The 15,133-nt window shown below is 41.9% G+C and overlaps 3 protein-coding genes across 3 annotated transcripts; 1 reads left to right on the top strand and 2 right to left on the bottom strand.

The window, feature by feature from the left end:
- Positions 1–25: 25 nt before the first annotated feature.
- Positions 26–1,996, bottom strand: EAE97_000648 (uncharacterized protein; the record flags this gene model as incomplete). The annotated part of the gene is made up of 2 exons (XM_038871158.1): positions 26–930; positions 1,081–1,996. The coding sequence occupies 2 exons, from the start codon at positions 1,994–1,996 to the stop codon at positions 26–28; spliced, it is 1,821 nt and encodes a 606-aa protein (XP_038738519.1).
- Positions 1,997–3,866: 1,870 nt separating this feature from the next.
- Positions 3,867–5,540, top strand: EAE97_000647 (uncharacterized protein; the record flags this gene model as incomplete). The annotated part of the gene is made up of 3 exons (XM_038871157.1): positions 3,867–4,122; positions 4,180–4,431; positions 4,480–5,540. 3 exons carry the CDS (start codon positions 3,867–3,869, stop codon positions 5,538–5,540), a joined length of 1,569 nt encoding a protein of 522 aa, XP_038738518.1.
- An 8,026-nt stretch (positions 5,541–13,566) lies between these two features.
- EAE97_000646 (uncharacterized protein) lies at positions 13,567–14,412 on the bottom strand (the record flags this gene model as incomplete). Its single annotated transcript, XM_038871156.1, has 1 exon — positions 13,567–14,412. The coding sequence occupies one exon, from the start codon at positions 14,410–14,412 to the stop codon at positions 13,567–13,569; it is 846 nt and encodes a 281-aa protein (XP_038738517.1).
- Positions 14,413–15,133: the final 721 nt, after the last annotated feature.

Here is a 15,133-nt window from a genome sequence, read left to right as displayed (position 1 = left end):
CTTCCACGCTCTACTCACTAATTTTCTATGCAGCAGCATCTCCACTCCCCTTAACATGAGCAGATAAATCACTCTCGTTCCCTTTCTTAACTCGAACATCAAGAGGAACTTCTAGCTTTTGCCAAATACCAGAAGCCTCCAGGGGACTTCTAGTTTTGTAGTATGTCTTATCCGGAATATTTAATGGAGCTTCGATCTTTTGTCCAAAGGCAAATCTTTTGAAGCCCCTTCTGACTACTTCCTCGGTATCGTTCTCCTCCATTCTCTTTGCGACCGTCTCTCTTGCCATCTTAAGTCGCGCTTCTGCTTTTGCAGCTTCTTCTTTATCGGCTGCAATAACTTTTGCTGATTCCCTAGCTCGCTCCTTGACAATGTTGCTATACTTGATATGCATGGGAGCCATACCCTTTGGCGCATTTTTAATGATCCAACCGTTGTCTAAATCGATGTTAGTGTCAAAGCCGAGCTCGACACACTTCAACATGATAGGACGTATGTTGGGCTGTCTGACTACTGCCCATAATAAGTTATCCAAGAGAATTCGACGAGTCAATGTTTCGTCGACGGATTGTATAACTGCACAAGCTTCGTCGAATAACAGTCTGGCTTCTGTGACCCGCTCCTCAGTTGAAAAGATCTCACCCATCATGCAATTGAACGCAACGGTGAGAGGATAAATGACAGCCCGTGCAACTAGCTTCTTGAGTTTATATCTCTCTAATCCGCGCCTATCGATTCTTTCTGCGCCAAATAGGGGTGCATCCATTATCCTGTTAACAAGGCAATCCACATCCTGCTCTCTCTTCTCCACTTCACCTGGAGTCATACCATCGTCATAGGTTCGTGCGAGTGGACCTAGAAGGAGCTTCCCTCTGACTATCGGGATGGAACGGAGCGAGTCCCAAATTCCTGTAATCGAAGTTTCTCCCACTGCAAGGTCGAGGCGTCAGTATTGCGTATCAAGGACAGAATCCGGAGTAAAATGGGTATTAAAGCTTTCCGAGAAAGCAAAGAGTATATAGGGTGAAATCGGGGAACAGAAGTAGGGGAAAAAAGTGGAAACATTGAACCTATACTTACTGTGTGTGGCATTAATGCATTCAACGAAATTTGGTCGTTTCGATATATCTGGAAAAACTTGGTCGTATAGATCTTGAACCAGACCAGGGTTATTTCCTATTATCACCACAACAGAAGAGGGATGAAGCCTGTGTTTGATGTTTTTGAAAAATTTAATCAGATCTCTTGGCCGTTCACCGTAGATCAGATAATCAATAGGGTCAGTATTGATTTTGGCCATGTGAGTTACAGGCACAACTTTGAGGTCCGAATCTTTTGGTGCTGCTCGAATTTCTACAACATCTTCCTTCTCCACAGGTTTTCCCTTTCCATGTTCACAAAATGTTGCGTTCAATTCAAGAAAATAAGATAAATCGCAGACCTTCATATCCGAGATTGGCAATCGCGCCGCTTTGTGTGCTCTTTTTTTCGGGTCAAGAGTATGAATAGCATTATCAAGTAGTGAAGAGACATCATCAACTAATAGATCATCTTCATTCGGAGCAGTATTCATCAATAAACGTTTGTACCTTAAGTTCTTGGCAGGAGGGAATGTTCCATCAGGAACAGAGTATTCCATTGAGAAAGGAAGAACTTCCATATCGACAGCTCCTACCATGGTAGTAGCAATGCCATCTTTGATAATTTGAATCTTGCCGTCCGTATCCACATATTGCCGAATATAATCGTTATTTGATACCATCAAGGTTACTGGATTCCTGAGTGGATTTTTTGCAGACTGAACGATACCATTGGCAATCAACGTCTGTAAACGATGCGCACCAGCAACATGTATAGGTTTTCCTCTTGGAATTGTAGAAATATATCGTGACTGCTGGTGGTACAACAGATTTCTGGCTTGCTGAAACTGGACTATTGAGGCTAAAGGTTTTGGCAGCGGTCCAACCCTCCAGAGGCTTTTGGTGATGAGTGACATGATGTATGTACCCGATTGGAGGTAGCGCCGTTACCTGTGGAGGTTTTGAATCTTCTTAGATCTTTGGATCTTTAAATCTCTCATTGATCAAATTGATATTTCTACTCTGTTATTTGTGTTCCTATGCTCACCCCCTGTCACTATCACTGTCACATATCCTAAGGCATCACTGCATAAACAGCACGTGATGTAGTTCATTCTACATTGGTGACTTAATTTAATCTCTTGAGGACTTGGATCTAATTATTGAGTTCCCTTTATTAGGCGTTCCTCGAACTTCCCGTACTTCAACATGAACATCATCATATTCCAGAGCTACATGTTGAGCTAAATATTAGGATTATTAAAACTACCGTATATCTACCTAATCTAGGTACGCACGTACGAGCGTGCTAATTAACATTGCGGGGAAACGCTAGTCTAGCATTCATGAACCTCCTCCGCAATCAGGGACACTTTGAAGATATAAAGCAACTTGTCGAGTAGCCGCCGTTAGTGAAAAGGAAAGAGTTCTTTGAGATTGAGGGAAAGGGATATTAGTGATTCGCAAACACTTGAGGCTGGAGAAATTCCCAGGCAGTATTACCTAAAAGGAAGAGCGTACACGGCTAATCCTTCTCCATATATGAGATTACCCATGCAGACTACCCTGTCTATTTACCCTTCTCAGATTCCGATATTGAAGCGCTTAAAGCTTGGCTGGAAACGATTGAAACCCTTCCGATCCCCTGTCGATTGTTCAGTCTTTGCCCAGCTTTCGCAATTCCACACATGCAAGGAACTCGGGTAGCTTAAGATTCTTAGGGTTGGAGCGGAATGGGGAAACATAACCTGGTTATTGTCCATTATAATTCTTCCACCCCACGCCACCATTTCGGACTGCTGTTACCCATCATCTTGACGGGATCGAACACAATACAGACATCCATTGTAGTCTTATGTGGGTAGTACTGCGTACGAGTTTATGAGGCGGATGGATAGCCAAACAAGCATGGGTAGACCAATGATGGTAGGCTATGGACAAGGCAGTGATTTAATTGCCATACACCAACAGTTGGTTTCTGCATATCCGGACCTTCATCACCAATAATTAGTTTTATACCTATCTTTCATTCATCATCATCCATTTTGCCTATTCACGTTTCAAGGGTTTTTATCCAATTAGCAATAATCTAACAACGGTTCCGAATAAAAGCCTCAAGCATTATTCGGAGCATAGATAGATAAGCTTTAGTCTTTGGACATCTCCAAGACACATGATGAATACTCCCGTTTATTGTTACACAGGTGATGGAGTGTGGGAGTGCAAAGCTAATGGTTCATCCGTTTATCCCTGTTAGAAACCTCCTGCAGGACATAAACAAATTACGTTATTGGGTCGCCACAGATATAGGTTTGCCCCTCATCCTCCAAATCGAAGAGTTAGGGCATATGTTGAGCACCGACGGCACGGTACCTTATAATTTCTCCCTCGTATAACGCAAGTCGTTTGGATGAGAGGTAGCACAGAAAGCTCGAATCTCGATTGATTTCTGTGAACAATCACGGATTCTCTTACAAAGCGGCTATTCTCGCGCTCGATTAGCCCACAGGACTTCTTCAGATTATTCTGATAATATCTCTATCTTTCGAGGTGCTGCAGTCTTTACAATATGTTCGTTTCATAAATATCTTTATCAGCGGAGCCTTTCATGATAAACATTACACCTTCACTTTACCGAGTCTGGTTGACTTGTGCGATAAACACGCAAGCTATACAATACTAGAAAGTCTAACGTAACGCTCGATATTGAGAATTATCCTACTGATGGTTTCAAAACTTCATTTGAGAGCTTCATAATCGTCACTTACAGTCACCATCTTTCCAACCATGTTTCTAATATTGTTTGGACTACTCAGTCTTGTCAACAACATCGCGCTCGCGTTAATGGTTACACCGGATTCACCATGCATGTCTTTATGTAGTGATGGTCAGGGCTCGGATAGTATTGATGGAAGTGAAATTGTCTGCCAAAATGAACATTTCATGACCACTACAGCTGGCCAAAAATTGAAATCATGCCTCTCTTGCTTGCAGTTGAGTACTGCAGCTGGTAACGGCCAAAATGATCAACACAGCTTTATGTGTAAGTTTGGTTTGGTCATGACTTTTTGAAAGTCACTTGTGTACTAACGCCAGGTAGATAATATTCGTTATACTTTGGCATCATGCTTATATGAATTTGCCAATGCTACAGATATAATAGCGACACCGTGCTCTACCTCAAAAGCTTGTGGCCCATTCCAACTAGCGATTGAAGATGGAAACTTCATCACCAAAAATGAAACAGCTTATGGATATTGCTCGGCAAACTACAATTCTATTTTGAGTGGCGGCACTTCCGCATGTAAAAGTTGTCTCCAATCTGGTAACACAGAATCCTATCTCTCAAATTGTGAGTTCTGTACCTTGCGTTATGGCCACCAAATACTAATTAACCTAGTCCTGATAGCTCTCCAGGCAGGATGTCACCAACAGCCCCCGGACGGGACTATCATTGGTCTTAATGCCTCCGTATTCTCTCAATATGCCATCACCGAAACATCCCCTGGGCAAAGCTACAATACCACCGTTCCCAGTACCACCGCATCCGGAAAAGGTCTATCCAAGCACACAATCATTGGGGTGTCTGTAGGTCTTGGTATTTTCCTCCTCATTACCCTTTTCATTATTTTTACGCTGTGGCGTAATTATATTTCCTTGAAACGTGGACGTGAACGGCATACTCCTTTGGATGAGAGATATGGTGCTTTCAATATCACTGCGCTTAACGAAGGTGCATTCGGAAACCCACAAACGCGATCCAACACCATCACCCTAGCTGCACCTCCACCACCTAGAAAACATAATGATACAAACATGCCACCGCCATTCAATCTTTCAAAGTACCCAAGCGACGATAAAAGTTTGCATAAGCACGATACGATCATTCTCCCAGCTCATCACGCTTACTATTCCCCTTCGATACCTCATTCAAATCCATATACGAGAACAGAAGATACAGTGCCAATAATGCTTCACGAGGAAGCGTCCTCACCGTATTTGTATCCTCATTCGTCTACCACACAGACTCCAATTTCTGGTCCTCCGAGAAATTTTTCACCGCCAACACAAAATCTGGCGCGGATATCGGAGAATAATGAGGGTGTAAATTCTTACAACCGGGAAAAGGCTCAAGATAAGAGGATGGTAAGAAATATAGACAGAGACAGGGATGTGAGTATAAATTCAGACGTAACGATGAGTTACGCGAGAGCCGCTATCGATGGCACGCAGAACAGTGGAATTGGTGCTTCCTCTCTTGCTCCGAGCGCACGAGACATTGAAACAAGGTTAGATAGTGGTGGAGAGGAGAGAACGAAAAGTCCCCTCGAAGGGGAAGATATTGGATATATGAGGGAGAAGGAAAGGCAAAGGAAGAAGAAAAGAGTACCGAAGAGGATGTCGGTTATTGACGACCAGGATCAGAATCAGGATCAGGATCAATGGCCTGGAGAATTCTGAAGAGCCGACAATTGATGAGATATGTGATGATTAAATGATACCCGGTCTTTCGTCTTGTCATCACTATCTATATTTTTTTAAAATATAATTTCTTTGGACGTGTATGTGTTTCTGATTACCTCGCTATTGGTAGCTGGGAAAAGCGGGATTGATATCAGCTGGCTTGGTATCTGTTTCCTTGCTTCGGGCCTAAGATGGCGATAGGTGTTTAGGATATTGAAATCCATTTGGTAGATCAACTATACATATTTATACCAAATCAATTCAAATCGCCAAGATTGTCAGAAAAGTATGACTGAGCATGCGTTCCTTTTTTTTGGTCTATACTCTGCTATCTGCACAATGCCCTTTCACCTCATCTAACTCAATCTAATACTCAACCCCCCAAACTTCGGTTATAACTCAAATTCAGAGTATGCAATACCAAATACTCAATATTCTCAAACCAATCATGTATTTCCTGCGCCAAATACTCCGGCTACACGCTAGGATATCTCCCTCCTTTTCCCTTCTCAGCGCTTTCGCGGAGAATTCCTTGAGTGAATCATAACTTCTATCAAAAGCGCACAAGTCAGGTAGGCGAATTCAAAAGGTAAGCGGTTCCTTTTATATCACATAGTATATATAACTCTTTAGTTATTGTTTCGTGTGGTGTTGATTATATGTTCAGATAGTTCCTTTTTCAATATCAATACTGATGTTAATATCAATGATAAGTTACTACACCATATTATGTATTACTATGTTATATTGCATATAACACTTATCACATCATCAGGATATTCCTGCACTCTAGTCCTTGAAACTTCTCAGAATCACAATTTGAAAGTATAAAAATACATATATAAAAACTATATTTTTAGAACAACCTTCTCCCTATACTTTCAACCCTCTTCTAATATTCTACAGTCTGTACTCTTCACTTTTCATTTTTATTTCTCATTTTTCACTATTTACCTTTCACCTTTTACTATTCACTCTTTGTTATTCACTCTTTACTATTCAATTCACTATTTATTCTTCACTATCAACCTTTTACTATTTACCTTTCACCCTCTATCCTTCACCGTCATACACCAACATTCACCCTATCCATCTCTCCTCGCACTCAAATCTCACTACCTCAGACTCGCAACTCCTAGCTCCTCATAACCCCAACAGCCAACACCCAACAATCTCCTAAAGCAAATCTCAAGAGATCCACACCCATAAGTTTCATCAAACGAACACTAGGTACATACACTAAAAGACCTTTCCTATGTACCAAAAGACAATTTAATCATACTCACCACTCTATTAAAATTGCCAAAGTACAAACACATGCCCGGGACAAGTCGCTACAGTAGTAGTACACTCATTCACACTCATTTATACATTCCAACATATCTATAACACATCCATCATCCATCACCCATCTCCCATCCATCTATACCTGAGTACCTACCTAATTCTACAAATTCCCCTCAGGTAATCTTCTCCAACTGGCTCGCATAACAATATAAATACCGAAACTCCATACAAGACAAAATCGCAACATGGCAGCTAGATAGAATTAGCGATAATACCTAGGTAGTTACAACAACAGCAATAAGGAGTAACGCCAATACAATAGCAATCCATCACATTGCAACCACAACGACAATGCTCCACGAACAATGACAATGATTGAGACGTGCAACAAAACTTTTGTTACTTTTATACAACAAAAGAAAGGGGGTGTGGTAGTGACATCATTTGGTACAAAGGGATTTAAGTTTAAGATAAGGGTTTAGTTACTCCATATTCGCGACGTTTAGTTTTCCTAGTCACTCTTTTATTTGGCTGTTGGGTGCACGATATATATAGCTATGTTGATATTGATAAAAGACGGTAGGTATGACTCTTCACCTTATGACAACTCCGAGATTCGAACCCTGTCCCGGAGACAGAACACACAGGGGAGCGTTATGGCCTGCCGAAGAAGGATAGTTTACAGCTACAGATTTTTAGACCTTGCTATTTAACGTTGGTGGCTTGACCACTAAAAGTCGTGGTACGAAGTCTATTTCAGCCCTGTGGAGAAAGACATGCAACATAGGATTCTGTTCTGGATCACGGGATCGGGATCTTCGGGATTGGTCTGTGGTGATGAAGAAAGATATGGAGAGATAGATATCGGATATAAGAAGATCTGGGTCTCACTCAAAGTATCTTTGTGGATCTGGAACGCACTTGCAGGATGTCCTACTTTCCTGATGATTCCGTTCTTTAGAGTATTGGCACCTGGTGTTTGTCCTACATAGCACTAGCAATAGACAATGAACAGTTTACGCATGCATATATGGACAACACTACCGCCGAAATCCCCCGAATATATCTCTGCACTAGCTCCATCAAGGACTTCCTTGGCACATAGTCAGCAACAAACGTCATGCCTTAGTATCACATCAAAGTAATCTCCAAAACAACGTAACATCCACCAAACATAAGCATCGAAAGAACGTTCCATCCTAAATGAGCTTCATCCAAGCTACACAGACACAGCCACAGCCACATCCACATCCACATCGAAAGATTCAATTGCAACGTACTCGGCACGACCGAAATTGTCGGAGATGCAAGACGCGAGGAAGGACATATATTTGGATCCCCAATTCTTGGTATCATATGCCTGCCTGCCTTTACTCTTTCGTCTGACATAAGCCACCGACCAACCCATAGAGCTGGTTCAGAGACTCCACATCTCGACTGACGCTTTGCCAACCGTCTGGATTGCGTGGGAGCGGGGATAATTCTCGAACTCGTGGGTCAGATGGCGCTAGCTTATTCGGGTGTATTCCGATGATGAAATCTCTAGACTCTTTTTTCGGATAGAGCGGACAATGGAAGAGACCTCAATTCCGAGATATGTATACTTACATTCGTTCCTTGGTTTCCGAAGAGCTTATATGAGGAACCACTTGTCCCATTATAAGCCCCCGACGATGCCGGATACCAGTATCCTTCACATGAGCATTCCATCTCTATCCCATCGGAACATATCATGCCGTTGCTTTCCAAACCCACTATGACAATACCGGCAGGCTCGAAATTGTGAATCTCCCCTGCGAAAGAAACGATAAGTGTCCGGATACCGTAAGCGGAATCTCACACATTTCCTCGCCGAGGTGAGTTCAGCCTTATGGAATTTCGGCGCGCTGATTGATGGATCTTCACAATCGGTAAGATAAGTAGATTGATTATGCAATGGAACTAGGGCGCAGGTGGGTTGGTGTGTCAGGCACGCTTGTCAGCGAGATGCTTTTACGATGGAGATGGATGGATGTACTACCGGTCGAAATCGGGAGGGGGTGGGGAGCGAGAGAGGGAAGTATAGAGAGTGAGCATGTGATCGGAAAATAGATTTCCTTTTCCCGGTATCCGATCGGGAGGAAGACTTCCTTAATTCCCGATGGGATTCATTTTATTTGTGTGAGACATGGGAGATTTTGATGTGCGTAGTCCGGTTGTCTGAGTGGGGGATCATTATTTCAATGAATGATCATCACATGATACATGATATTATTACAATATCCACATAACAAACAGCTAAGCCATGCCGAGTCCAGTGCGCTTCTCTCCATAAAAGCAAACAAGCAAATCACTTTCCTAATTTATTAAATATATTAAAATATATTCACACCAGCCAACTTCTGATACTTGGACGCAGGCAGGTAGGTATCAGCAGTGAGCACGCACCGCAAAATGCAGATCACCACCACAAACAACAACAACAACAACAACAACAACAACAACAACAACAACAACAACAACAACAACAACAACACACGACCAAAGCTTTTACCCTCCTGCTTTTTGCATTAACCCCCCACAGACAGATGAAAGATATCCCAATTCAATTGCAAATACCCACTCGCTCCTCCATCACCAACTTCTCACGTCCCCAACCACCATCCACCCTCTTCACCGTGCGGTGTGAGTATGAGTACTTCGTATGAGTGTGTGTATTCCCCCAAGCCAATAAAAGGATGATTGCAACCCCCCATTCCTCACCGACTACAAGCCACACAGGCGCATGCCCATCCATCACGACCCTCCAATAAAGCTTTCTTAAGTTACCCCACCTACACACCTGTAAACTTCATGCACGCACTTTCCGCGTATGCCAACCAACCAACCCCTCCAACTCCGTGCCCCTCTCACCGTATCGACCGAACATCGTCTTTTGCCCACCCAGATGCACATATGTATGTATGTACAATGTACATACACCCACTCACTCCATCTACCCACATGAAAGCGAACATATAGGCGATATTCAGACGATATAGGCACATTTGAATATACGGTGTGTTTGAACCTACTGTTCACTAACAAAATTTCCTCCCGTCTCCCGTTCACCGGTACTTGGAGATGAATATTAGTTGTCTGGATTGCAGTACATTCATTACATACAGTAAGTACCACAATGTAATGCGCATGCACGTGTTGGCCAACACATGGACTCTGCAATTTATCTGATTCCATCTACCTATCCATCGATCATGCACCCAGTACAGCAGCAGATGTGATTTGTTCAATTCAAGCTTGACCGATTACCATTTTTGCTTGCGTGCGCATATTGCGATGTTCCCTCAACGTGTTTTTTTCTTCTTCTCGAATAAGTTGTGATGTGAGTTTTACGTCCAGTAGGTATGCACTACCTACCGGTAGTAGGTATCGAGTAGCTCGAATGGAATATACCTGATATGGTTATCCGGATCATGTGACGATATGATGATGTTCGAGGCGTTCTAAATTTACACAATGTAAGTCTTACATTTCCATGAAAGACAAACCAATGAATGAATAAATAAACAAAATAATAATCTCTTCCTATCTAGATACCTATACCTACTCTCTAGAACAATATCTAAAATGCATCCATCTACTTCTCCAACTCCATCTCCCAACCCCTCACATACAATTCCAGACATGCAAAAGTAAAAACCATCAAAAACCATCACCCATCGCCAATCGCCAATCGCCCCGCCTCTCAATTCATTCCCATCCATCCATCTATGTCCATCCCATCTCATCTCATCTCATCTCAACTCCATTCAACAGATCCCATGATTCCCATTCCCTTCCCCTCCCCTCCCCTCCCCATTCACCCCCATCCAATTACCCAGACAACACTACCTACCAAGCGAGACCTCTCATCCTCATCCAACCGAAACCTCGTACTCGTACTTGGCCTTCTCCGACGCAAGAAAATCTTGTCAATTCGAGGAATTGATTATCCGCGGGAAGAGCGCACACGACTCCGGATTCGCAGGTTGGGGTAGGTAGGTAGAGATTCCGCGTAGTACCGTGCCTATCGTATATACCGTATAGTATAGTGCCGGTCTGTTTATCCATCATGTGATATTATCTTAGATTGTATTAGATTGTATTATATTGCATTGTTCCTGATGATCCGAATGCGAGACGAGGAATGCGGATTGCGAATTGCGGAGAAGAGAGGAGAGCTGGCTAAATACCATACCTATTCTACCTAATATTCTACTTGATAAAATACTATACGATTCCGAAAGATGGAAGATGAAAGATGAAAGAAAGACTCCGGTCTGGTCGGTCGGGTCTTGATCATGAATCGAATACCTAGAATGATTCAAAGCTTGATGCGCCGTTTTGATGTTCTCATCTTCCGATATCTGGATTCATAATTATCATGATAAAAATAAAAATAAAAATAAAGATAATAAATAATAAATAATAAATAACAAAAACAATAATAATCCAAATGAATACTCTCAATGTCTTACCAAATACTAAGTAATCAAAGTATCCGTCCCTAAAGTCTAATAAACCATCACATCCTCCATCTAGAACTCCAAACCCCGTTCTAGAGTTTTTGAAGAAGAAGAAAAAAAAAAGCCTCCGGTCATTAGGTATTCATTGTTCATTGTTTACTAATAATAGGATACCTAGGTACCTACCGTAGGTACTTACTCAACGATGATGATGATGATGATGATGATGATGAATACCGGTCGGTACCCAATCCAAAAACGATGACACCATCGCGCTCTCTCTCGTCCCAAGAAAACTTGAAAAAGTTGCCTCTTCAGCCAGAAGGAAGTTGTATTTGCATTTGCGCCAAAAAAAAAAAGAAAAGAGAGAATGTATTACTAGCTATAGATAGGTAAGGTATGTAATCAATCTAATCTAGCCTCTCGATCTTCTTCCAGACTACACACAGAGCATTCTAGATTTTAGATCCGAGATTCCAGATTCGAGATTCCAGATTGGAGATTCCAGATTGGAGATTCCAGATAGATATTCATTCTTTTAGTATTGATCTCTACCTCTATCTCTATCTCGGGATCTCAACACACACACAGAGAGAGAGAGAGATAATAACCATAAAAATCTAGGAATACCTAGATATCAATGACCCCTTCCGACATCTTTCTTATATCGATCGATTTGGAATGGGTTTTGTAAAGTCCCCCTCCTCATATGCCATCGATATGTACTCGAGTAATCACATTTGTCTATCCCATCCCATCACATCCTATTTTATATCATCATACCACATCATATGCCAGCCAGATTTAGATTCCAATCCAATTCCAATTCTATACCCAGCTACAGGTAGGTAGGTAGTTTATATTCATCCCGTTCAATTAACCATCAAGGTCACGAGCACCCTTTTGTCCAATTACATACAACAACAACAAGAACAACAGCAGCAAATATCCGCATCAATTTTTTACTAAGATATCTGGGTACACAAGATACACAGTATATACACACATACACACACGGTGAAGATTTACACACATACACACATACACACATACACACATACACAACACGCTGACAAAGAGACCCTACAAATCCTACAGAGTACCTCTCCATCCCCATATCCACCATTACGAATACACATACACATCACGGAAACCTCAACTCCCGTTTCCGACGCTGTCCCGGACAGGAAAACCACATTCTGATTCCTCACTCCGCCCCAATGATCCATGATCCATAATCCATCCCCATTCATACAACCCCCCAAAATTAACCGAGCAAAGGCACTACTGTAATCAGATACCTACATACCATACCATACCGGTACAGTACTCTATCGTAGGTAAACACGGTAGAGTCTAAATGAAGGGAAAACCTAGATAACCTAGAATCCTAACTTTAATTTGTCCTGCCTTGCCTTGCCTTGACCTACCCTACCCTATCCTACCCTCACTGACTAACATACAGACACAACCAAACCTGATGATTCATGCCTGCATATCCCACCCATCCACCTCACCTACCGAGTTGACAACAAAACAATCGCTGTGACAACAATCCAATCCAATCCATCCCATCTGCGGGACGTGAAAAAAAATAAAAAATTAAGGCGGTGATTTTTGGGGGGGTTGGTTAGTGCATGTGTTGTAGAAGAAATATGAGTCATTTGTAAGGCATTCATTCATATTGTATTCACAATTGATCAAATGCAAGAAATTATGATCATTTTTTTGGAAAGAAGAAGAAGAAGAAGAAGAAGAAGAAGAAGAAGAAGGATTTGTTTGTATGTTTTTTGATATTGTGATATTGATTTGATTATTGCTATGCTACTAAACTTTTGGTATGTATTCCTATCCTAGATTGATTGCTCAACCAAATCATAAAAATTGGGAGTTATCTAATCCATCCATCCACCAATCGTCATCTCTTATCGCAAATCCCGATAACTTATCCCGTCTCCAAACATCTGAAATGTGAATGTGAAATTCTCCCTTTAACTCCTAATGTCCCCGCATGAGTGGTGTGAATATCCATTCTGTATCTCCAAAATCCTATATCCTATTCCTTCCTCCATCCGATCATAAATAAAAGTAACCGCGTGGTCCTTTCTGTATCGTGCCCATGAAAAACCCCCATGATATGCTCAAGAAACTCCAAAATGCCCGCTCGAAATGTTTCGCTCAAATCCTATTCCCATTATATGTTTGTAATATACAATCCGTAACTCGTAGACAATCCCAAGAGACTGAGGCGTTTAATAAACGCTAATAGCACTTATCAAACCCGGGGATTGTCGAGGAGGTAAATAGAAACCTTCGTCGAAGAAAGTTTGTTGTTCGGATTGTGGTATCGATGAGGAGGGAGTGGACTTGCTGTAATAGGATGTTGTAGCGATTTGTTGTTTTTCCGAGAAAGTTGGGATGGTATCAGATGGGGGAGAAGGTGGCATTGATTCATCTTCTGAAGAATCCGAATCGTGGTCAAGTTCTGGTGGAGATGATGCAGCGTGATGAGATGTGGTGAGGTGAAGTTGCAGACTTGAGTAATCTTCCTCGCCATCATGTTCAAAGCTCTCTTCATCTTCCTCGATTTCTCTTGATGAGACAGTGATTGGTGTGTGAATGTTGTTTGAGTGGACGCGGGTCAATGAAGTCATGGTAGGTTCTTCCAATTCTTCATCGGAGTCGAAATCGCTGTCTGAATCTGAGGAGTCGTCATTATCGAGGTCGGATGTTTCCCAATCTTCTTCTTCCTCGACAACTTCTTCGACCACGGTATCGGCCCATTGAATATGTTTTGGTTCTTCTTGCTTGGTAGCCTTTCGGACGGATTGATTGAACCAGCTTTCTTGCTCTTGCTCAGCTTCGGCAAGCTCAAGCATTAATGAATCGAGAAGGTTTGCATGTCCGACAAGGAGACGAAGGTCGTGATCTGCTCGGGAAGCTTCAAAGGAAAGCTTTCCTCGAGCAGTGTGAGCAAGGTAATAAGTTTGAGTAATCGACATCTTCTTTCTCTTCAATGGTGATAATGGCGATTGTGATTGTGATTGTGATTGAGGTGTTTGGGAGGAGGAAAGGGGACTTCTGGAAATGTTTGACATTTTGTATTAAATTATGCTGCAATGCTGCAAGATATTGAATGACTCAAGGCAACGCTTGTTATATTTTATTTTTTTTAGACGAAAAGCCGAGGGTGAATGTTGATAAGTGATAGCCGGGATATGATGGTAACACTTGGAGATTGGATACTGAATATTGAATATCGTATATCATATAAGGAAGTATTCTTAAAGAAGGGTGTTATGTTATTCGAAGATGGAAATAACTTGAATGTATTCTTATAGACTTTGACTTTGACTTTGACTTGACTTGACTTGACTTGACTTGACTTGTGTATGATTGATGAGGATGATATGAAGGAATTATAAATGATCATGAGGAGGAACTCGGACAGTCTTTGTATCTTTTTGAAAATCGTCGTAAATGGCCATGAACCCCCATTAAGCACGTTAAGCACAATTGAGGGCTGATTCATAAGACCGCGATCCGGACAAAACGGAGTTGTGGATTTTCTGGATGGGTCATCACCATTAAACCCTTTAACCCCATGCGCTAGTCGGTGCTACGTGAGAGAGACTGGAGACTAATCTTATCCGGGTAACACTTTCGCAGACTTTCTCTATTCGTTGATTAGTCTTCGTACTTTTTTCGTATGCGTACAAAGTCCGCAGCGGTATGATTTTCAGCCCGATGGATGGAACGGAATTAACAAGATGATTTGGGTTATGGTTAGTCAGTTTGGGTTAAGTTTGTATGGGTTTC

The sequence above is a fragment of the Botrytis byssoidea genome (genome assembly GCF_014898295.1).
Source record: "Botrytis byssoidea strain MUCL 94 chromosome Unknown BBYS_001, whole genome shotgun sequence".
Classification (NCBI taxonomy): Eukaryota; Fungi; Ascomycota; class Leotiomycetes; order Helotiales; family Sclerotiniaceae; genus Botrytis; species Botrytis byssoidea.
The sequence above is the reverse complement of the archived record's forward strand: the minus strand, read 5'-3'. Positions and strand labels throughout refer to the sequence as shown.